General features: G+C 39.2%; 1 protein-coding gene across 2 annotated transcripts in view; it reads left to right on the forward strand.

Moving 5' to 3' along the window:
- The window catches only part of DOCK4 (dedicator of cytokinesis 4), a 468,861-nt gene that overhangs the window by 246,222 nt on the left and 197,284 nt on the right, over positions 1-25,355 (forward strand). For both annotated transcript variants that reach the window (XM_065939085.1, XM_065939086.1), the window contains exons 9-12: positions 5,092-5,173; positions 5,889-5,949; positions 9,954-10,086; positions 14,311-14,399. In XM_065939085.1, coding sequence (XP_065795157.1) covers positions 5,092-5,173; positions 5,889-5,949; positions 9,954-10,086; positions 14,311-14,399 — 365 coding nt within the window. The remainder of the gene's footprint in view (positions 1-5,091; positions 5,174-5,888; positions 5,950-9,953; positions 10,087-14,310; positions 14,400-25,355) is intronic.

The following is a 25,355-nucleotide window of genomic DNA, read 5'->3' on the forward strand; positions in this document are numbered from 1 at the left end:
TTCAACTTCAATATATTATCATCATAAATTATTGTATAAAATATACGTTGTGTAACTTTCACAAACATTAAACCACTAGGCATTCCTAACTATAGGTACATTGCTTCTTATGAGAGGGGAGCTATAGAGTTATAAACAAAAATTCATATAGAGAAATAAAAAAAAGTCCTTGATGCTGGTCATCCCTAACTATGGGTACATTGCTCTGTGAAAGCAAATGATTGCCCTAGGAATGCCATATCGGAGAGTCACTTGATATGATGACTCAGAAAGCTGGGAGGACCCTCCCACATCTGTCCAGAAGGCCTCCAAGACCCTAGTAGGGCCTTTAGGACAGCTGCTTCTGCATGTTAGAAGGAGGAGTGGGAAGATAGGAGCATCCTATCCTGCTGAGAAGTCATTTAGGTCTTCAGATCCCTACTGTGCCACCCATGTTATTTACATCATTGGTAAGAACTTTTCTACCAACTATGCTGTTGAAACAGACCTAAACTCCCTAAACACAGATAAGTTTGTGGCTTTATTTTTGTCTGGCTTCATGCATTTTTTAATAATTATTTTTGTATTGTATTGTACATATTCACAATAAAAACCCTGGGTTCACATGATATGGTTAGACTTGCTCTTTTTGTGTCTGTTATGAGGTGTTCTGTTCCTATGAAGATAGCTTTGTGGTTAAGACCTGAGACTTTGGAATCAGACCCTGGAAATTAATTTCTTGGCTCCATCCTTGACTGACCATGCAACTTTGACCAACTTACCCAGTATCTCCAAGCTCCAGCTTTCTCATTTGTAAAATGAGGATGGGAGGGGCTCCTCCCTTATAGGGTGATTGTGAGACTTAGAGAAAATCCGTATAAAGTGTATGTATTCCAGGATGGGGTATATTTTGAGTTGTACTATTTTCCCCTGGGATGTCTGGGGATGAATATGCCCACTGTTACTTCATTATCTTGGTTTTCTCAAATCCTTTTTAGAAGAAGGCACATTATAAGTAATAAATAATTGTGATTTTTTTATTCTTTATTTCCAAAGACATAATTTACTCTTGTTGATTTATCACACAGTGATTCATAATGGCTCACACAAGGAATTCAGGTGAACACTAAATTTCTCTGGCAGTGAAATTTCCTCTGGGAACACACAGCACTGTAAGGGGAAGTCAAATGATGATTTTTCTCTGCTACTAATAATATCAAATCCCATTTCTTCAGTGTTGCTGAAAGTGTTCTATGTGCTAATTCATTGTTTGATGATGAAGAAGGAGGCATTCCCATTTGAAAATATGTCACCATAGATACTTCCATTACAATATATTTGTTATAATAAAGACCTAGAATGTGCATGGTGGACAGAGTTACATGGCATGGACTAGAATCTAGAGTGGCCTTGAAGTTAATTAGGTGACTCTCACGTCCGATGGTAAGGTGCCATTGATTGATATGTCCCTGGAGAATTTCATTGGTTCGCTACTATGAAGTGTAAAAGATGTTATATGGAAGACAGAGAACGTTGCTACCTAATAATTTGTATTTTTTTCCTAAAAGATTGTATTTGTTCAGTCTTTAAACACCTAGAAGGTACCAAATCATTAGTTGATATCTGGGAATGGAAATAGGAAGCATGCACATCTTCCAATAGAACACTTTTTTTGCTTTGTTTTTAAACTTTTTATTTTCTTGGAGTGTAGCCACTTAGCAATATTGTGGTAGTTGCAGATAGACAGCAAAGGGCCTCAGTCATACACATACATGTATCCGTTCTCTCCCAACCTCCCCTTCTCTTCCAGGCTGGTAATAGGACAATTTTTTAATTGACGAAAACTAATTTTTGTTTTTCTAATCAGAGTTGCCACTCTTTAAATCAACTGTAGAAAGTTGAAAATATCTTTGTGGGTGGCCACAAAAGTTTTTGAAAGAATTTTAGATGTGCCATAGTGGAATGTCATTGACTTATTTAGTTTCTTCCCTTGCCTTAAAGGCAACATGTGGGCATTCTCCAAATGTGTGTGAGTGTGTGAAAGCATGAAAATGTTTATCGTTCAGTGCTGTCTGACTCTGTGTGACCTCCTCTGTCCATGGCATTCCCCAGGCAAGAAACCTGGAGAGAGGTGCTATGCCCTCCTCCAGGGGATATTCCTGGCCCAGGGACTGAACCCACATCTCTTGCATCTCCTGCACTGGCATATGGGTGACAGGTTCTTTAACACTAATACCACCTGGTGAGCATGTGGGTGGGTATTTATTTGTAATTCAAAGACTCTGAAATGTTTTGCTGTAGTTCTTTTTTTTTCTTCTGAAATCATTTGCCGATTAAGTGGTTGCTGTATCACTAAAGCTGAAAGAAATTGAGTTTGTATACCAACAACTTGTCACCAGATGAATAAAAAAGATCTTGTTTAATTGACCAGAAGAGAGTTTTTCCCCCTCTTAGAAGTCTGTGTTTTAAGGAAATTGCACATGACTTTTTTCCCCGTAGTACCCATCTTCAGTCTATTTTTAGACTGAAGGCATGCTTAAGTTAAGGGATATGGCTTAGTAAATATTGATATTCTTTCTGAAACAGGATATGATATAATACTTGCATAATCAGGATTCTGTCTAGACTAGTGAAATTAAAATAGTGACAGAGCAAAAGGAATCTCTGAAATGGAATGCTTTAGAAAACATTTTACCAAAATATTGATAAAATTTGTGAATATAAAATATTATATCAACATTAAAGTTAAGGTCTCAATATCTGGAATGCCATATTGACTTTTGTATATTAATATTTTTGTTATTTATCATTTTGACTGACCTTTCGAAAGATAAAGTGGCATTTATTTCGAATGTTTTAGTCTGTAAGAGGAGTCTCAAACATAATGCACCTCAAAAATATAGAATAGAGCATGCTGCCTATAATCAGCAAAGGGGAAAATGATCACACTGCTTTCATTTGGGGCTAAAATATAATCAATAAATATGTCAGTAGGTGCTGACTAAGAAGCAAAACCAAATACTGGTCTTAAACTTTAGGAGCTTTGACCAACTAAAACCAAATACTTAAATCTTTCTGAGCTTTGCATTTGTTTAGTAAATAATTTATTTCCAAAGTCATTTTTCTAAGAATACTTCATTGAAAAAATTACCAAGGAATACTTTCAAGCCAGGGATGGCTTTGATACCTACTAAATCAAGTTTAGCCCAGAAAGAATATGGAGAGAGTTAGGACCAGGCTTGACTGAGTCAGTGGGTGTCCCTTACAGATGAATGACTTCTTCCCTATCTCAATATTCTGTAAATATGCTCAGTTATTCTATGAAGTAGAGAAAGAATTTATTTTATAGCATTCAAATGAACGTAGGTATTATGTGGCATAGAATTCCTACTCAGTCACACATCAGCTCTGTGATCTTGGACAAAACTATTTACTATTTCTTAGTTTTCCCAACTATAAAATGACATAATAAGAGTACCAACTTCCCAAGAGCATTGTGAGGGTAAAAGAGATTAATCCATGTAAAGTCCTTAGCAGAGTGCCCATTCTCAAATAAAAAATAGTGTTTTCTTAAAGAAGTAGTGTTACCTAGTGCTATGATTATTTTCAAGTGTAATTCACTTTTCCCCAAGATGAATTTGAAATAATAGTGAATATTCTTCCACTCTGAGCTGAGCTTGCAGTCCTTTGCCATGAATTATAGTAAATGACAATTGAATAAGATTAATTTAACTCTGCAGTCTTGGTCGAATCTGTCATTTCCAGCCTCTGCCTCAGAATTATATGGGAACTTCGTATGCTTCACTTGAGAATCCTTGCAGCAATTTATATTCTCTTCATCAGATCTCATTGGCCACTGCTCTATGGAATAAGACATAGGTAATAGGTGCAGGAAGTGACCCCATAGACACGTGTATTGCTTGCACTTTGTTGTGTGAAAGATCAGGGATAGGCATTAAAAAAGGACAGGGTGAGCCAGGTAGTTGAATCTGTTAAATATATCTGTCTTGATTTAGATGGCAAAAGAGAATAAAAATGTTCCAAAACAGCCATAAATTTAAAACCATATGCTTCCTTAGAGATCTGATTATGATTCTCATTTCTCCCCCTGTAGGGGAGAAGGGAGATTTTGATATAAAGACAGCACCATTATTTATGGCAAGAACCAAGTGATGAATATGCATGGAGATTTGGAAGGGTCTGAGCCCCCCTATCAGGGGGCTCTGTGCTCTCCCTTTCTCTGCCTGATCCCTAGACCGAAGGAAGCTATTGACCAAGGCCATGCCATTTACTAATTTCACATTTTGGAGATGTTAGCTGTGTGTTCTCTGCCTGAGGCAGCCAGCCATTTGATTCTATCATGGGCACCAGCATATTGAAATTCAGAAGCTTGTGGTAGCTGGTACATTAATGTGGGGGCAAGGGTGATACTCATTTTTTTTTTTGAATATAAATATTGTAACACATTACCTTGAAATGACTTGAATTAGTGGCTGATCAACAGCATTATTTGTATCTGCATTATATCCAGGTGTTGCTACAATTTCAATTGCCAGTTCTGCAGGCATTGTGAGGTTTTCTGTTTCTTTGTGGACCAAAGAATATTCAGGTTTCACTACCTGGTCTCTCTTTTTGTGTTTTGGATTAGGTTTATAAGAGCATAAAATACTAAACCTTCTAATGGATTGTTAGTACTCGGAATAGTGTTCATGTATGATGTGAAGTAAATACAATGACACAAAGCATGAAAAATAGTCTTAAGTACAAATACACAGAACATGTTAAGTCAGATTTTTTCCTTTTAGTGTCCTTGTTTCTATTTTTTAAAGTAATAGTGATGATTTCATGGATATGGAAGCTTTCTAAAAGTTATTTGTTTTGTTTGCATATGTATGTTTTCTGCTTTTGCACATTCTGCTTTGCCAGCTTTGTCAGAAGTGAAGCAAATGTTTACTGTCTTGGGTGTTCTTCTAATTTATATACACAGTTTTGATATCAGTGAAAAGCCTAAAAATTTTGAGTTTAACCCTTAGGACAAAGAGCAGCTAGAAAGGTGAAGAGTCCTTAAATATTAATCAATTCTAAAAATATTCAACTTCTTTTCTCTTGTAGTGAGAGATTTTTCTTGAGGCTAAATAGAAACGGGCTTCCCAAAGCCCCAGATAAACCAGAACGACACTGCTCTCTCTTCGTGGTAAGTGGATCTTGTTTTATCAAGGAGGCAGATTCTTTCTTAAAGACTTTATCTTATTTAAGAGAGTAAGTTATTATGAGAGAACATAGTGGGTTTGCTGAAACTTTGTAAATAACACACAAATTACAGTGAAAGTGGAATGAAAGTGTTAGTTGCTTAGTGGTGTCTAACTCTGCCCATCAGGCTCCACTGTCCAGGGGATTTCCCAGGCAAGAATACTGGAGTAGGTTGCCATTTGCTCCTCCAGGGCATCTTCCCGACACAAGGATCAAACCTGCAATGCAGGTTTGCTGTAAGAGTCGCCCGGGAAGAGTGTAAATTATAATAATGCCCTGAAATCTGAATGCCAGCTTTCACAACACACCTTTGTCCCTTCAGTGTGTGTGAGAGCCTGTTCTCTATGGCCGAAGCCCAGTGTGACAGGGCTCAGAGTGGCATGTGCTATTTAGTATTTATTTAAGAAATATTTAAAGAATGAGTGAATGGGCTTTTCTTTTTTAAGTCTTATTTGATATCTGTAGGCTTACAGTAAAGTTGATCAGAGTGGTGTTTTTAGAACAGGATTTGAATTATGTGCTTCTGCTCCAAAAAAAATCCATTAAAAATGTTCATATGTGTCTTTGTTCTGTTATTTGTTAAAACAATGTGCTATGCCCTTTAAGTGCTTCTGCCTAAAGGATGAGTTCTACAATGACCAGACTTTGCTTTTTGGTAGGATTTGGGTAGCAGCGAGCTCAGAAAGGACATCTATATCACTGTGCACATCATCCGAATCGGTAGGTGTGACACTTGTTGGTGTGATAGGAGCACAACGGGGAGAATTGCTGTGAGGTTTCTGTGTACTTGTGGTTTATGTGCTGTCTGGATCCAAAAGAAGTCCAAGCGAGATCTGAATCCTATATTCGCAGAATTTGGGATTCTGGTCTCCCCAAACGCTCACACCGCCATAAATAGAGTTTGTTCTCTCTCCTTAAGTCATTAGTTTGCTGCATTTCATTTTGTTTTATTGGACTTTCTAAAAATATTGGATTCATACACTTGGTATTTGTCTACTCAAATTCTAATTTCTGTTAACAGCATACATTAAACTTTTAGGAGCTGGATTTTCTACACATTTATGAAAACTTTACACCAACTGGCATTTCCCAAAGTGTGGAAGGCTGCAGAGCATTATTACACAGGGTGCTACAAGAAAAAGGCTATGAAAAACTGAATGCTGTATATATATTTTTCACTTGTATAATTTCATCAGCTTATTAAAGAGCCTGAGAAATCCTACAGGGAAGAATAAAATTGCTTCTCTAACTTTGTTGACCCTAGCTCTCTCCAGATTTGATTTGATTGTGGAAACACTTATATAATGTAACACTTACTAACCTCTTGCAGAACACACTTTCAGTGTTCTACGATGCCCTTGCACATCAAAACCAAAACATGGTCACTAGGTTTACACATATAAGACCTCTAAAAGCAGGCATTTTATGGCAGAGGAAGTACATGGTGGAACCTAAGTCATTTCTCTAGGAAAGCTAACCAACTGATGCTGAGAACTGGCTCCCCGTTCCTCACTAACTGCTACATGACTTGCTGAGGAGACTTCTACAGGGCAGTAATATCTCACCGTGCAGTCGTGCATGGTGACTTTTATTTTTTTTTATGGTTTTTTATTTTGTACACACAATGACCCCATTTTGCATTGAGAGAGACTATAAAACATTGTTTCAACAAAGATTTTCTCAGCATTTTTTCCTCAGAAAAGTCTGTTCTCAAAACCCATTTAATTTTATCCTCTTTTTATATTTGAGGGACAGCAGAAATAAGTAAATAAGTGAACTGTCTTTGGTTTTGTTTTAATTTTCTTTTTATACATGAGTATGGGATGTAGAAATTGGAAAGAGTCTTTTAAAATGGTCAACCTTGTAATGCGTGTTTCTGTGTATTTATGAGATAGAGCCTCTGTGCCCAGAATGGTAGGGGTGCAGTTTACATAATTCTTTGTGGTTTTTTAAAATGTATTCAAATTTGTCACAGCAATTGTTAATGTAAAATGTGATTTTGGACATCTTCATGTAAACATGGATACAATTTGAATATAATCTTCTACAAGGTTGAGATAAAAAGTAAACCACTTTAGCTTTCAGAACTTTTAGAAAAGTATCTACAGGTTTTTGGTGATAGAAAATGATCACATGTCTTGCTTGCCCATGGGCTGGGTATCTCTGTCCTTCACTCCCAGGATACAGTTGAGGAAACGACTGCATAGTATTACCCATCACAGGGCTGCCTTTCAGATACCTGGCATTTGATTAGTAGCTGTATATTTTACTAAGCTATTTATGATCATGAAGTCATCAGAATGAATGTTGAATCCCAAATTACCTACCTTCCTTCCCTAAGCTTTGGTCAAATTAATTCTGTATTGTCATTACTGCAAAAACTTGCCTGATGATCAGTCCAGTAATAATGGAGGTAAGAAACTCAGAAAGGTTAAGATTTAATCTGCTTCAGTGAAATGAAGGAGTGGAAGATCCTTGTCTATCAGGGACAAATAAAAAAATCATTCTAGAAAGAGTAAGAACTTTTTCTAGAATATTCCTTGCATGGACTTAGTAAGAAAAGGGCACACTGGCCTGCACTGGCTGCCGAGAGCGGGAGTGACAGCACCTGCCCTGGAATTTGAGGCCTGGTCTTCGGAAAGAAGGGGAGGAAATAAAGAGAGAGAGTTTCCCCACACTAGATTCATGAATAACTGCATGATTTCTATTTAGCAGTGATTGGTTCAACTTGCGACAAAACAGATAATGGCCATTCATAACTATAAAGGGCAGACCTGAACAGAAATACTTATAGTGCTTATTTATCAACCCAACAAACTTAGTTGGTCTTTTACCACATTCATTTAGACCCACCACACAACTTTTAATAATTTTAGGTATATTTATCCCTTTTTTATCATGAACAATTATTATAGGCTTTCACCATAAAACAAAAGCATCTCTAATGTATTTTCTACCATAGGGAATACCCATTCCTCTTACCAGTATATTTGTAGTTATTGAAACTATTTGCATATTCACCCAACCAGTAGCCCTAGCTATATGACTAACAGCTAATAGCTAATATTACAGCTGAACACCTACTAATTCATGTAATTCGAAGAACAACCTTTGCCCTAATAATTATTAGTCCTACTATAGCCTTCATTACATTTATTGTCCTTGTTTTGCTTATTATTCTTGAGTTCACAGTAGCCAGGTTTCCGTATTCACCCTGTTAATAAGCCTGGACTGACATGACCCCCTGCGCTGCCTGCATGTACACTCAGTTGTAGCTGATTCTTTGTGACCCCATGGATTGCAGCCCGCCAGGCTCCTCTGCCCATGGGATTCTCCGGGCAAGAATACTGGAGTGGGTTGCCATTCCCTTCTCCTGGGGGTCTTTCCGACCCAGGGATCGTACCCACATTTCTTGCGTCTCCTACATTGGCAGGTGAATTCTCTACCACCGCACCATCTGGGAAACCTTGTACCTACATGGTAATACCTAATGATTCGCCAAATCCATGCATGCCACATAGTGAACACCGGTCCCTGATCTCAGAGGAGTCCTCTCGACTCTTTTTATTGTGTTGAGTCTAGCACATGATTCCATTGTAAATCAGCATTCTTATTATCCTTAGGCCTGTTAATCAATATATTAGTAATATACCAATGAAAATGAAACATCATCCAAGAAAGTACATTTCAAGGCTGTCACACATTAATTATCCAAAAGGGACTTCAACAGGGAAAAACCCTTTTCATTATGTCAGAAATCCTCTTCTTTTTGTTGTTGTTTTTTCTGTGGTTTTTACCACCATTAAGTGGTATTCCAGCTTCTGTTTATAAGTATTACTCTGAAGTTGATATAGCAGAGGGGCAATTTTCCTTTTTTACTGAAGAATGAAAGCCAAATTGAATACTGCCATTCCTTTCTTTTTTCCTATTTAACATTGGATTTGGAAAGTACTAGAGCCATGCAGACATGTTTTAGGAGGACTTCAGCCAGGTGGAAACAATGTACAGATCTGTTCCCTAGCATCTGGAAACAGACTGACAGCCTTTTTTCATTACTTCTCTTCACTTTAGCTTGTTACGGTACAGCTCCAGTGTGCTTTTTGCTTTCCGTTTTCAAAATAACCCGTTGGTAATTAAATGCAACGATAAATTAAAACAGTATCTCAACCACAGTTTTAAAAACATCTAACAATTTAAACAAGTAGAAACCATTTCAGGGTTAAAAAAGGATCCCTGGAAATCTCAGTCTGCATACTGAGTCAGGAAAGAACATGCTCATTTGCTCATCTGTGCTTACTTGCTATACCTTCAGGTGATCTCAAATCACTTCTTTTCAGAGGTGAAATGTTTGAAATCATTGTTTGAAATATGGAGAATCTTACAAGTAGAAAATGAAATGGGGCACCCTTACTGCCTTTTTGGATGCAGTTCTCCTGGGGTGCCTTCGTGAATGCTTCGGGAAGGGTACCCACACATGGGCTCAGCTTCAGTCTTCATGTTTTATAGGTAACAGCCAATGGCCAGAGTTTGCAATGCGTACCCAAGGTCACACAACTATGTGGTCTGAGGGGAGAGTTCAGAACAGAAGCAACAGTTGCCCAACTCTGTGTCTTTACCATCACCCATTATATTTCATATTACTTAAATTATGGCTGTGTGTGTCTCGTCTTAAGCTGGATTAATCAAATGGCTCCTTGAACTGGGTGTGCTTTCTCACTGAACAGGTCGAATGGGGGCAGGAGAAAAAAAGAATGCCTGCAGTGTCCAGTACCGGCGACCCTTTGGCTGTGCAGTTCTTAGCATTGCTGACCTACTGACTGGAGAGACGAAAGATGACCTCATCCTGAAAGTGTACATGTAAGAAGCTGGCACATGATGTGGGCTGGGGTGGGCATGGGGGTACATGGGCATCCTATGTGGTGAATCCTGCTTTCTGTGGGTAATGGAAGAGCCAGGGATGGGCCAAGTTTATGAGCCATTCCTCAAAAATTTAATAATCTCTAGGTCTTCTACAATTGAGCCTACAAATCATCATTTGCCTTTCAGAGGAGTTATGAAATTGAGAACCAAAAAGAACAGATAGTTTTCCCACTGGGTGGACCATCCACTGCATAGAATACCTCCCAAGACTTTAAAACTTGTTATAGCTTTACCCTCAGAGAGTTCATTTGTTCTTGGAAAATGGAAATAACTTTTAACATAAACTAATTAGAATTAAGGAAAAGGAAGTTCAGATTGGGTGATTCCCCTCCTACTTCATGTATTATTAGTTTATTATGTGGTGGGTTAGTTGTTAAGTCATGTCTGACGCTTTGCAGCTCCATGGACTATATTCTGCCAGGGTCCTTTGTCCATGAGATTTCCCAGGCAAGAATACAGGAGTGGGTTGCCATTTCCTCCTGCAGGGGATCTTCTCAACCCAGAGATGGAACCCAGGTCTCCGGCATAGCAGGAGGATTCTTTACTGACCGAGTCTCCAGGGAAGCCCATTCTAGGGCTTCGCTAACAAAGCACCGTAACCAGGGAGGCTTAAGCCGCAGACATTTATGGTCTCGCTGTAATGGAAACCACAGTTCCCAGATCACAGGGTTGGCGACACTGATTCTGTCTGAGGGCTGTGAGGGGGCTTCTGTTCCTGCTTCTCTCCCCTGGCTTCTGGTGTCCTGTACATGCAGGGCCTGGTGTGTGCCTTCATCATCACATGACTTTGTCCAGGAGTGTGTGTCTATTTCTGTAACCACATCTCCCCTTTTTACACGGGCCTAGTTAGTTATATTCAGAGAAGGCAATGGCACCCCACTCCAGTACTCTTGCCTGGAAAATCCCGTGGATGGAGGAGCCTGGTAGGCTGCGGTCCATGGGGTCACTAAGAGTCGGACACGACTGAGTGACTTCCCTTTCACTTTTCACTTTCATGCACTGGAGAAGGAAATGGCAACCCACTCCAGTGTTCTTGCCTGGAGAATCCCAGGGACTGGGGAGCCTGGTGGGCTGCTGTCTATGGGGTCGCACAGAGTCAGATACAACTGAAGCGACTTAGCAGCAGCAGTAGTTAGTTACATTGGGTTAGGACCCACCATAAACAACCTAATTTTAACTTGATTTTCTGTGTAAAGACCCTATTTCCAAATAAGATCCTCAGAACATGGTTTATGCATCTTTTATGGGTCAGTGGCAGCAGATACAGTTCAGTTTGAACATTCCACGAAGAAAATCCACTGAATGTATCCCACATCCTAAGTTTTTAAAAAGGCACATGGCTTTTGATTGCCCTTGCCTGAGCACCTCCCCACAGGTCTGACAAAGGAGAGATGGCACACAGTGACATCCTCAGAGCAGATGCACTGGGGGGTGGGGGATCTGGGGTCCGCGTTCCTGATTTGAGGACCACAGTACTGACCTCCTCTGTGAGTGACCTTGCTTTAGTTATCTGTTCCGGCCGTTGTAGCGTGTGCCGATGGTTTTTCCGTATGCGGAGGGGACCCACGTGTCCCACTACCCGCGGGACATATACTTCAGGTTGCTTTTGACAACAGCTGCAGGGTTTCTTGGATTTACCCATCTTCTACCCGGAGGCCCTGGGACCTGCCCAACATGTTTGCTAATCAGTTGACAAAGATTCACTTATAGCCTGTGGTTTAGGACTAGAAACTCTCTTTGCCCCTTTTAACAGTGATAAAATCTGTGACCTTGATATTAAACTTGAAAACTTTTGGTGAAACTACTGGGTAGTAAAGCATGCTACTCTTTTCTCCCACAGTGGAGCGTAAATCCAGTATCATCCCCTTTCTAAATCTTACTGGTGATTGTGAAACATAATTTAATTGCAACAATACTAATGATAATAGCCACTAGTTACTTTGTGCTTACTATCTGCAAGGAACTATGTTAATAAGCACTTTGCATGTGACGTGTCACTTTATCTTCATGACAAACTCATGAAGCAGGTGCTGTTGGCTCTGTTTTCCACATAAGGGGACAGAGAGTCTAAATAGCACCCAAAATCACCTGACTAATCAGAACAGGAACCAGCTGTGAAGTCAGGACTGCCTAACTCAGAACCTGAGCTCTCATGTTACCAGGTTGTACGTGCTATTTCAGGGTGCTGTTTCACACCACTTTCTAGTGATGTGACAATGATGCTGTTAGGTGACCTTGCTTTTTAAGAAAAACTAAAATTTCTCACAAACATTCTCATTGTTTCTTCGAGTGATCTTTCCAGGTATGCATAGGAAGTGTTAGATTAACCTTGTCAATGGGAAAACTGAGGGACCTGGAGTTGCTTGCATTCCTCTTGATTATGCACCCAGCCAAGGAAGACCCATGAATTCGTTCTGTGGGGGATACTCACCCTCCTAGAATTAAGTTGTACTGCTCTTTGTGGTTGTTATTGTCTGTTTTTTCATATATATCAAATAAAGTTTGGGGTTATTCTTATTGCAAGAGAGATCCCTTAAAAATTACAGTTCAGCAATTTATGAATCCATTCCAGGATGAATGTTAGGCAGTCAAAACAGTTATTGTAGATGAAAAAGAAACTAGAATTTATTAAAACATTTTAGAGGAGTGACTGTTAGAAATAATTTGGAAGAAATTTCTATTTGTTAACGTGACCAAATCCTTAGCCCAAACTGGGACTCAAATAGAGAATAGCAAGAAATACCTCGTCTGAGCCTAGAAGATATTTCAGTCGCATACTTTAGGAGCTTTTATTTTATTTGGAGTTTTGTAGGTTAAAAGCATGAATTCCGGAGTCCCTTAACTATTTAATAGGAAGCAAGCTATCTTTCTTCCTTCCCCACTGAGCTAAACTAAGAAAACTAGAAGCAGGGTGTACTAAGTGGCAATTTGGTATCTTACAGCTGGACAAGTGGAATGGTTTTATTTCATCTTAATTTTCCAGCTTTTTCAGTGTCAATGCTCTTATTTGCTATCCTACTGTTAAGTGGTTCAAAAGTAACCTTCATCAAGTTCATCCTGGAAAAGCTTATGGTGGTGAAATAAATAAATATGTAAGCACATTGTGAATTATTGGCTACAGATGAGATCACAAGGAAGAAGTCTGTCTAAGGTGGAATATTTTGATTGATAGTTATAGAATCTTTGATTTCAGGACCCTTGGGAAGGAACCTTTGTTGCTAGTGAAAGATAGTAGTGAATTTACAAACACCTAACTGGGAGTGGGGGGGGGCGGGGAGTCTCAGCAGTAAGAAGAGAACAGACCCAGATATTAACAAATCATCAGGAGTAACAGTCAGAGGGATATCCATTCAGTCATTCATGTAGCCGGTATTTTTTTAAGCACCTCCAATGTTCAAAGTACTGAGGGAAACACAAGTATCTACCAGTCCTAGATCCAATTCTCAAGAATCTTCAGAGTCTCCTAGGTAAAATGTACCACGTACACAAAGATAGCATGAGTTGGTGAAAGACAAAAGCTGAAAGACTAAGGCACAGATGGCTGTCAGAGTGAGAGATGGAGAAACGCCTTTTGGCCTAGAAGTAGAAAATCTGGAAGAGTTACCTTAATTACTCTTCAGTAAATCCCAGGTTTTTGCCAGTTCAAGTTGTGTTAACCTCAGTTGCATTTTGATGCTAGCCAACTTGGTCACGATATAATAGGTGGAGATTCAATAATGAGAAATAACATTTACTGAGCATTTACTTCATGCCAGGGATTATTCTAAACCCAAGCTTGTTTAGGGTTCTAGTATATTACCCCCATTTCACAGATGAACAGATCAAGGCACAGAGTAAGTAACTCACCCAAAGAACATAGCTCAGTTAATAGTGAGGATCCAAATCCAGGGACTCAGAATCTTAGCCTGTACTTCCTTCCACTGTATGCATTGTTCTCTGAGCTTCTCATAACCGGAATTGTTCATCTCAGCCACTTCATGCATTACCAGATATGGTCATTCCTGCTTATCCTGGGGCAGCTAAGCCAAGCCATGTTCTCTGTTGAGAACTGCAGGGAGGTTTAAGGAAGTACATTATAGTGGTTATGTGAAAAGGGGCAGGTGTGTAGTAAGGTCATCTCATGCATCATCAAAGCTTAACAGAGTGGCCGTGATTTCACAGGTGTAATACAGAGAGTGAGTGGTATCAAATCCACGAGAACATCATCAAGAAGTTGAACGCGCGTTATAATTTGACTGGCTCCAATGCGGGTGAGTATATGGTCTGTCTGACTCCCCACACTCTTCATTTCAGTTGCTTTGCTTTATTTGTCTGTGAAGAAGAAGATTTGCAGCCCTTTGTTTTTCTCTCTACTCACTCCCTAAAAGCGCTCTGTCAGCATGCTGGTATGTCTCCTTACTCTATGATAGGTTTGTAACTATAACTCTAAAAGATCTATTCTTTTCTGGTTTGAATCAAGGTAGAGTATCTGAGTTTATTCTCTAGTCTTGGGATCTCCAGGTTGTTGCTGATTGCCAAAAACCAAATGACAAATATACCTCGGTTCATGACAGTTGTGTGGAATGGGCTTTATGAACAGGAATTTTTGTCAATAAGGTCCAAGAAAACCATGCTTCTCTGCCTATAGCTGTAGTGTTATATAGAGAAAAGCATATGCATGCCATCGGCAGGAACTGTAATATAACATAGCATTATAAGTTATATATAATATAAGTGGTTTAAATCACTGAGTGGTTTAAATCATTCAATTGTGTCTGACTCTTTGAGACCCCATGGACTGTACAGTTCATGGAATTCTCCAGCCTAGAATACTGAATTGGGTAGCCTTTCCCTTCTCCAGAGGATCTTCCCGATCCAGGAATCGAACCAGGATCTCCTGCATTGCAGGCGAATTCTTTACCAGCTGAGCTACCAGGGAAGCACATATAATAGCATCAGGTGGTGCATACTCTTATACTAGTAACACACTAGTATTATATAGCATATGTAGAGTATATAATATATTGAATGTCATCTTTAAGTTTGATCAGTATACAAAACATGGTGAATATTATTTGTTCCCTGTCCCACCTCCAAACCCATGTTGAAGCAGGATAAACTATGCAGTTGTGTGCTTTAATTAAAGAAACTTCTAAATCAACTGGTATTTGAACTGAACGCATTGCTTTTTGCGGCTGATTTTTAAAAGTACCCTGAATATAGATGGTTGTGTTATAGTCCAACTTGCCTGGCAGTTAAAAGAACCTGAATTTAAATATAGACTACCTTTTCTTCAGACCTGTGTACGTCTCACCAGGTCAAGTGAAAACATTAGTCACTCAGTCGTGTCCAATTCTTTGCAATCCTATGGACTGTAGCCCACCAGGCTCCTCTGTCCATGAAATTGTCCAGACAAGATTACTAGAGTGGGTTGCCGTTCCCTTCTCCAGGGGATCTTCCTGATCCAGGGATCAAACCCAGGTCTCTCGCATTGCAGGCAGATTCTACTGTTGCTCAGACAATAAAGAATCTGTCTACAGTGCAGGAGACCCTGCAGGGTTTGATCCCTGGGTCGGGAAGATTCCCTGGGTTGGGAAGATTCCCTGGGGAAGAGAATGGTTACCCACTGCAGTATTCTTGCCTGGAGAATTCCATGAACAGAGGACCCTTTGCATAGGATGATCCCACATCACCAGCCCAAAACAACCCACAAAGTAACTGCAGACAGAAACTCTGTGGTTTGTTCACATGAGAGCTGTAAGTATTCACAGTTCATTCATGTGGCAGCACTTCAGTCCGTAATGAATGGTGAGGTCAGTTTTCTCTCCAGTTTCCCAAGAGTGGGGGAGGGAACTTGGCTTTCTTTGATCCACACAAAGTCCTCCATCTATCACTAAGTAAACAAAATACTTGCACTTGCTATTGAAGGTAGAGTCTCTGAAGGACCAGGGGATTTTAGTAGTGAATATAACTTGAAATAAGAACACCTCAGAAACTGCTGTGTACACTTGTCTTCAATTTTTCTGTGAAAGAAATAGCACTTATGGTGTAGAGACCAAGCGATTTATTTTAAATGTACTTTCAGTAAGATGGTAGGCCTAGTGCTTTTTTAAAACTTACCTTGCCAAATTCACTGACAAACTTCTAACCAAATTCATTACTTTTGACAGACTTTTTGGTATTTCTTGATGCCATGGGTTATTTTTTATCATTAAATGTATTTTGTACCTGTGCTGTCCACCTTGATAGGTACCAGCCGCCTGTGGCTGTTGAGCCTTAGACAGGAGACTAGTATAGCACTGGGGTTAAAGTGTGAGCATGATGTTCAGTCGATCAGTTGTGTCCGACTCTTTGCAACCCTATGGACTGTGGCCCACCAGCCTCCTCTGTCCATGGGATTTTTGCAGCAAGAATACTGGATTGGGTTGCCATTTCCTTCTCCAGGGGCTCTTCCTGACCCAGGGATTGAACCTGCGTCTCCTGGGTCTCCTGCACTGCAGGCAGTTTCTTTACCCCTGAGCCACTGGAGATGTCATTGCAGTGTGTAGTACTTGTAAAATACATACTTGATTTTGAAGACTTGATACATATATAACAAATATAAAACACCCCTTTAAGAATTTTTACATTGATTGTATGTTCAAAGGTAACATTGTGGATATATTGGTTTAAACATAATATATTGCAAAAGTTAATTTTGTTTCTATTTTTTAAGTGGTTACTAGCCACAAAGGTGGCTCATATCATAGTTCTATTAGGCAGTGCTGCTCTAGACTGGATTTAAGAATTTCCCTTTTTAGCTCTTTTGACACCTCACATTCATTATGCCTTACTCCTTTGCTTCTGCCCACTGACTTTGGGTGGAGAAGTTTGTAGCTATTGTGTATCTTTTTCTTTCTCTCCCAGAGTCCCATTATTTTTAGTTTGCTTGCATTTGCCTCCTATGTGAATAAATAAATATAAAACTAACCCTAACCTTCTAATTTTTCCCGTGTATTCCCTTCCCTCCTTACCATCATAGATGCAGCGTTGACTAAGCAAGGTGTGTTGATCTGCTCCAATATACTTGTTCCCAAATTCCTTGTCAACTCCCAGGTCTTTCCTCTTTCCAGTGTGCCTTACAATTCTTCTGTTGTTGGATCTTTTGAGTTTATCATTGTCCTGACTGAAGTGATGCTCAGTGGCATCTTGAATCATGCTGAAGTCCTGGATAATGGGCTTTGATTTATTTATATGTCCAGATAGATTCCTTACATAATCGACCCTATATCCTATGAGATCGGGATGCCAGTCAAGCCAAACCATACATTTCTCTCTGCTTACAGGTGAGAGTCATCTCTTAGAGAGGATAGCCCAAAGATATTTGCTCCTAGAAGGGGGATGTCCTCAGTTTGAATCAAGTTTTACTGGGATACTTGTAGTATCATCTGTAAGGGTCATTGAAGGATTAAAAGAGAAAATATTGCAGAGCACATAGCACGGCGTTTGATACATAATGTATCTATTCATTGTTAGTTTTTTTTTTTCAACTTTGGAGTCATCCTCTAGAATATTTTGCCCTTCTTTTGTCAAGCACCTTGCTTCATTTTCTCAAAATGGATCCTGATTTGATCTTCTAAATGGAGACTTTGAGAATCATACAGCTGAATTATTGGTAGGTTGAATCATCAAATTGATTCTTCCTATTCTTTGTTTCTTCCGTCTCATCTGTGTTCAGTCGACTGCTAACCTCTCTTCCCAGGTCTTCCTTCTGACACATAGATTAACCCCAGGAAGGAAAGGCAGCATATTATGTTTCCCTGGGAAGTTCCCTGGATGTTACCTGTTGTGTTTACATCCATTGTACCGAAATGAAAAACCACTTGTTGCATCTTTGGAAAGAGTGAAAGAAACCATTTTACCATACAACCCTGCCTAGCAGGTTTTCTCTGCCTTTGGCAGAATCAATCCTGCATTTTGCTGCCTGTCTTGATGCTGAGATTCCTAGATTGAATATATACTCTTTATGCTTGGCTTTTGCTGCAAAGCCCTGCCTGCTCTCCTGTCCTTCCCCCTCCTATCAAGCCTGAGTCCCAGCCAGCTGCACCCAGCCAGCATCAGCTCGCCTTCTATTCCTTGGGTCCTTCTGGTCCCTTCTAGCTCACTCATAGCAAGGCAAACCCAGCCCTAAGCCTTGTCACTCCAAACTACTACTCCAGAGAGAGAAAGTTCAGACAGAAACTTTTAAAAATTAGTAAATAAACCCTTTACTCTTTCTTTCCATTTAAGTTTCTACTCTTCTTGGAGAGTGGAACATTGTTCTGTTGTCACCTGTCTTGAGGGAAGGCAATTATAAAAATAGTGAATAGAGTTTTAGGAGCTGTTTGGCTTTATTATTGAAAGGGAGGCATCTGCTAGTGTACTTAAGGGGGAAACAAGAATATAGGAAATTGAAGTTGGAAATTGGGATGCCTCATGATTAAATTATCACAGTGAAATGTTGACTTTTTCTCCTTGGACCATGGAATAGTTGATTAAATGGAAGCAGTGCAGTCAAATGTTTTCAAGAGAATTAAGTGCACTCGACAAAGTCTTGTTTTAGTCCCTGCTTTCCTCCTGCTATTCCTGGGTCATTATACTAAAAAAAGAAAAAGAAGAATAACTTCGAAATTAGTTTTAGAATCAAATTCTACCACCTAATTTTCAGGCCTTTTATGCTTCACTGAAGTGCTCCTATCTTTTGGAGTTGTAATCTTGTCTATTTAATAGGTAAAAGGATTTGTCTAGATAACTGGATTTTTTCTCCCCATCTAACCTAAGACTTGTGTTGCTAAAGTACATTAACCACTATCTTTATTGGGTTTAGAAACTGGAAGAAAATTTCAGGTGATCCATTTAACTTTTAAAGGTAAAAATATAATTGAATTAACATATCTGTATGGTTAGATTTAGTTCATTGCAGTAATTCAAAATTTCCAAAGTTGTACTCTGTGAGAATTTTTAAATCCAAAAATCATATTGTGAGAATTTGAACTTCTAAAAATAGTCACTAGAATCAGCCTGGTTGAAGTTTGTTGAGCAAATGGTTATTATTAACATCACCTCTGATAGACATTAGCAGTTGAATTCTAGGAATGTGAAATAAGACTGAACCAATATGATTTCCTGAGACACATCCAGTTCTATTATTTGAAATAAATTGTGTAAAAATCCTTGGCTCCTGTTCAGTATGTCCTAAAAGAAAATTCAGAATCTTTTAATATTATCTATGTGTTTATGAAATCCTCTTTCCTGTAGTTTGTACATGTAACTTACAACTAGAAGAAATCATATTTGCTAATCAGGTCAGTTTCTACAATCTACTTTTTGCCTTAGCCAGATGAGCAATGTGATTGCATTCCTGCCAGTTATACATTTTAACTCCCACAGAAGGTGAAACTCCTTCAGAATTACCTAGATAAGAAGCCCATGTACTTGTACACGGAGGGCAGTTTAACCCCGTGCAGGACATAAATGGTGTTCTTCATTTAACTGAGGTGAAAGGAGGCTTTTGAGAGAGTTAGACTGTATTTGGGGGAGTTGAGCATCCTGTCCTCACATAGACAGGTGGTTGTTTATTCAATAGTATTGAACTGGTGTAATTCTTAAAGACTGTGTCTATACGCCTGACTTTTGAACACTGCACTTGGAAACTTTGCTTTCTAAGATTGTTTAAAGAAAACAGGTACTCATTGGCGCCACCTATTGGCTAGACATATAGTATGTGGCCTTTTGGCTCACTTTTGGAATTTCCTAATTATTAAATGAAGGCACTCCTGGTGGCTCAGAGGTAAAAGAATCTGCTAGTAATGCAAGAGATGTGAGAGACCTAGGTTCAATTCCTGGGTCTAGAAAATCCCTTGGAGGAGGAAATGGCAACCCACTCCACTATTCTTGCTGGGAATATTCCATGGGTAGAGGAGCCTGGCAGGATACAGTCCATAAGTTCACAGCGAGTCGGACATTACTGAGCTCACACACACAATTATTAAATCATGCTTTATTTTTATTCTTTTTGAGTTTTTAGCTTTCAATTAATTTTACTTTCAGAAAAATTTTAAAAATAGTACAGCAAATATGAAACTTCTCAAAGTTTAACTTTTCACTGTATTTACATTATCCTTCTCTTGCTTTCTTTTTCTCTACATACACACACACAGGCACTTTATTCATATATATATATATATATATATATTTGTGTGTTATATATATATATATATTTGTGTGTATCTTATATAGATTCTCTCTATAGATAGTAACTTACTATTACTGAATTGGTGTAATTCTTAAGGATTGCATTAATGCCCCTGATGTTTATACATCATACATGTATATGTACATGCATATATATCACACTTACATGTTTTTTCCCACCTGAACTGTTTCAGAACAAATTACAGGAATTGTTCCTCTTTATCTCTGCTTACTCAGAACATGGCAACATAACCACAGTACAGTAATCAAAATCAGAAAGTGAACATTGATACAATAGTCTTACCTAATCTGTAGATCTTATTCAGATTTTGACAATTTTCTCAATGTCCTTTATAACAAAAAGAACTCAGGCTGTATTGCATGCAGTTGTCATATCTTTTTAGTTTCCTTTAAGCCATTCTCTTTTCGTGACAGTGAAGAAAAAAGATAGAGTTCAAAATATATTAAAATATGCTTCTCTGGTGGCTTAGTTGATAAAGAGTCTGCCTGCAGTGCAGGATACCTGTCAGGAAGATCCCCTGGAGAAGAGCATGGCTACCCACTCCAGTATTCTTGCCTGGAGAATCCCATGGACAGAGGAGCCTGGTGGACTACAGTCCATGGGGTCGCAAAGAGTCCAACACAACTGAGCAACTAACACACACACACCAGACTTAAATATGTCAACAAAAACTTTAATTCATAGTAATCTAAAAGAGAAATGATGTTGTTGTATGGCAGAAACAAGCACAATACTGTGAAATAATGATCTTCTAATTAATAATAATTAAAGAAACAGACTATGTCATACTACCAAAAAAATGGAAAATTTTCTTTAAGCCAACCTAAGAATTATAACCCGGGAGACCATCTCTCAGAGAGTCGGAGAACTGTTCTCAAGAAGTAAAAGTTTGGGGGATGGAGGGAACAGTATACATGTGATCTTGACAAAGGGGTATATGCAATCAAATATCTTGATAGAAGGTTACTGCTACTCTTGAGGAATAAATACCTTAGTTATTGGTGCTTTTCTCAGTATGGGAAGATGTGGGAAACTAGGTTCATAAAATTTTCTCCTGAAAGTAATCTGTGAGGACCAGTTCTACCAGTCTTCCCCTGAGCACAAGTACCTCATCCTGATCTCTGCCCTGTACTGTAAGTCAGCAATTGCAGTGACTTGATTCTTGTGTAACTGGTGATGGACAACATGCCTTATTTTTTTTCCCTTTCAGTCTTAATTTTGAGCACGGTTTTGGAGGCATTTTAAGACCAATTTCTCCCATTGAGCTAGGAATGCTCATTCCCGGGACAGGCAAGGATTTTGTTGTCGGGCCACTCAGGGTGCTATTTCTGGACCAAGTCCTGTTCACAGTAACCAAAACTTCTCAGCCACCTGCCTTACTAGTCTTATGGTCTAGGGAATGGTTCCTTCTTGTTGCTTGTTCTGGTATCTAGACTTACACTCTTAAAATCATTGGTCTTATGGGATTATATATTTGGTCAGTTGTTTCAAGTTTCCTAATTATCATTAGCTCAGCCATCCACTTGGTAATCAAGGAATAAAAATCTTGTAAAACAGGGAAAACACAAGTTGTATGAGTGCTCAGTCGCTTCAGTTGTGTCTGACTTTGCAACCCTATGGACTGTAGCCCACCAGGCTCCTCCATCCATGGGATTCTCCAGGCAAGAATCCTGGAGTAGATTGCCATGCCCTCCTCCAGGGGTTCTTCCCAACTCAGGGATAGAACCCAAGTGTCCTGTGTCTCCTGCATTGCAGGCAGATTCTTTACCCAATGAGCTACCTAGGAGGCCCAACAAGTAGTATAGCTAGTAACATTAATCAGGTCATAAGTGAGTATTTACATTAAGAGTTTCAATTAGGGTCAGCCCAGATTATCTGAGCGGTCTGTTCTGCACCAGTTGCTGTCTTTAAAAGAAATGGTATATCGGCATTGTACATAAAGTTGACATATAAGGTGAGTGGTGGGTACGTTACAGGATTAAGAAGGAAATGTTATCTTTCAAGGAGTTTCATGACTGGCACCACAAGAAGAAAAACTGATCTAGTTTATGGTTGATCAGGTGTTTCTGCCATTGGGGAGGTCTGATGAACACATTATAATGCACATGCACAATGCACGCAGAAGGGGAGAAAGGCCCAAAAAGGCAGAGAAAAATGTTATGTTTACAATTTTCTTGTCTTGCCTTGAAATATGAATTTTTATTTCATCAGGCAGTTTATACCTATTGCTGTTAGCTTCGTTATTCACAGATTGAATAATACATGATGAAAGTCAGAAATCAAGATATGACCCTTTAGAAAGAGGAGTGATTTTTTTTTATTGTTTACTTTATATGGCTTTGAAAGTGCATCTGAAAGAGGAGATTTGAGCTTTGCAACATTAAAGACATAAGTGTCTGGTTTTCAGTATGGAAACGTTAAAGAATTTGCGTCCTTTGGGTAATGTGGTCTTGCTGGCGGGAGGCTTTGAGCAGCTCGGCGTCCTCAGTCACGCAGTGAGCACACATTTCAGAAGGCCCGCGGTGCTGTCATAGCTCCCGTTTTAATTCTTCATCTAACCTTGTCCAAGCTCTGGTTTATCCAGTAGTTCCATGTATGGATGTGAGAGTTGGACTATAAAGAAAGCTGAGCGCCAAAGAATCGGTGCTTTTGAACTGTGGTGTTGGAGGATTCTTGAGAGTCCCTTGGACTGCAAGGAGATCCAACCAGTCCATCCTAAAGGAAATCAGTCCTGAATATTCACTGAAAGGACTGATGCTGACACTGAAACTCCAATACTTTGGCCACCTGATGCGAAGAGCTGACTCATTTGAAAAGACCCTGATGCTGGGAAATATGGAGGGCAGGAGGAGAGGGGACGACAGAGGGTGAGATGGCTGGATGGCATCACCAACTCAATGGACATGAGTTTGAGTAAACTCCGGGAGTTGGCGATGGACAGGGAAGCCTGGCAATGCTGCAGTCCGTGGGGTCACAAAGCGTCAGACACGACTGAGCGACTGAACCCAATTGAACTGAACCTGATCCATTTCTACATTCTAATCTCTTCCTAATGCTTCTTGGTTTTCCTCAGCTGACTCACTTTCCAACAGTGTTGTCTCACTTCACACCACTCCTACCAGACATTTGGCTTCCTTTCTTTCCTGTGTTCCAGAGGCCCTGAGACTGTCGCTGACTTTGCTGTGTGAACTCCTCGCCTGATCCCGTCAGGGTTTTACTGCTTGATGCAATCAGGATGTATCCCTGAAAGTTATATATGCTTCTGGTGTTTTATTTTAAAAGTCAATTATCTTAACTTACAGACACAGCATAGAACACTGTAGTGTCCAAAGCAAAACTCAGATTTTGTAAATCAAACACAAAGAGGGGAATAGAAGTAAAAATTCTTGCTCTGATAATAATGAGGTCTTAGGACTTCAGAAATTAATAGATTTTACTGAAGGTGAATTATGGAAGGATCTATTGATAATCACCTTTAGGAAGTTTTTCTGATACCAGATGATGTTAGTAATTATCATTCATGTTGAGAAATCCTGGCAATTAGGTTTTACCCCTTGGCCCATGCCTACCAAACACAATGCATGCAAGTACTGTCACGAAATAATGTTTTCAGAGTCTTGCCCCAGAATGGCAGCATAAAGCGCTGCATGGACTCACTCCAGACTATAACTAGTAATGATCATATTTTTTAAAAAGCATTGAAGTCTGAAAATTTTCTTGAGAGCATACAGCAAATGAAGAAATACTTACTCAAGAATAAAATTTAATACTTTTTAATTTTGAAAATTAAAAGTAAACAAATGGGACCTAATTAAATTTAAAAGCTTTTGCACAACAAAGGAAACTGTAAACAAGATGAAAATCCTCAGACTATGAGAAAATATTTTTAAATGAAACAACTAACAATAGGCTAATTTCTAAAATACACAAACAACTCATGCAGCTCCAATATCAAAAAAATAAACAACCCAATCAAAAATTGATGGAAGACCTAAGTAGACACTTCTCCAAAGGAAACATGCAGATGGCCAAAAAGCATATGAAAAGATGCTCAACATCACTAGTTATTAGATAAATGCAAATCAAAGTACCAGTAAGAATGGCCATTAACAAAAAAATCTACAAACAAAAATTGCTGGAGAGGGTGTGGATTTTGAAATGTAACCCTCTTACACTGTTGGGGGGAATGTAAATTGAAACATCCCCTATGGAGAACAGTATGGAGGTTCCTTAAAAAACTAAACATAGAGTTACCATATGACCCAGAAATCCCACCCCTGGGCATATACCGGGGGAAAACCATAATTCAAAATGATACATGCATCCCAGTGTTCAGTGCAGCACTATTTACAATAGCCACGACAAGCAACTTAAATGTCCATCAACAGAGAAATAGATGAAGAAGATGTGGTACGTGTATACAACAGAATATTACTCATCCATAAAAAGGAACAAAACTGTGCCATTTGCAGAGACATGGATGAACCTAGAGACTCTGATATACAGTGAAGTGAGAAATAGAAAAATTGATATCATATAACATCACTTAAACAGCATGTATATTATCTGTGGTGAAACAGACCACCAGCCCAGGTGGGAAGCATGAGTCAAGTGTTCGGGCCTGGTGGGCTGGGAAGACCCAGAGGAATCGGGTGGAGAGGGAGGTGGGATGGGAGACCAGGATGGGGAATTCGTGTAACTCTATGGCTGATTCATATCAATGTATGACAAAACCCACTGAAAAATAAAAAATTAAAAAAAAAAAAAGTGGAATCTAGAAAAATGATACAGATGAACTTATTTGCAAAGCTAAAATAAGAGATACAGATGTAGAGAACAAATGTGTGTATACCAAGGAAAGAAGGGAGTGTGGGATGAATTGGGAGACTGGAATTGACATATATACACTATTGATACTATGTATAAAATACTGGAACTTACTGTAGAGCTCAGGGATATATTCAGTGCTCTGTGGTGACCTAAATGGTAAGGA

Source organism: Muntiacus reevesi, chromosome 6 (genome assembly GCF_963930625.1).
Source record: "Muntiacus reevesi chromosome 6, mMunRee1.1, whole genome shotgun sequence".
Classification (NCBI taxonomy): domain Eukaryota; kingdom Metazoa; phylum Chordata; class Mammalia; order Artiodactyla; family Cervidae; genus Muntiacus; species Muntiacus reevesi.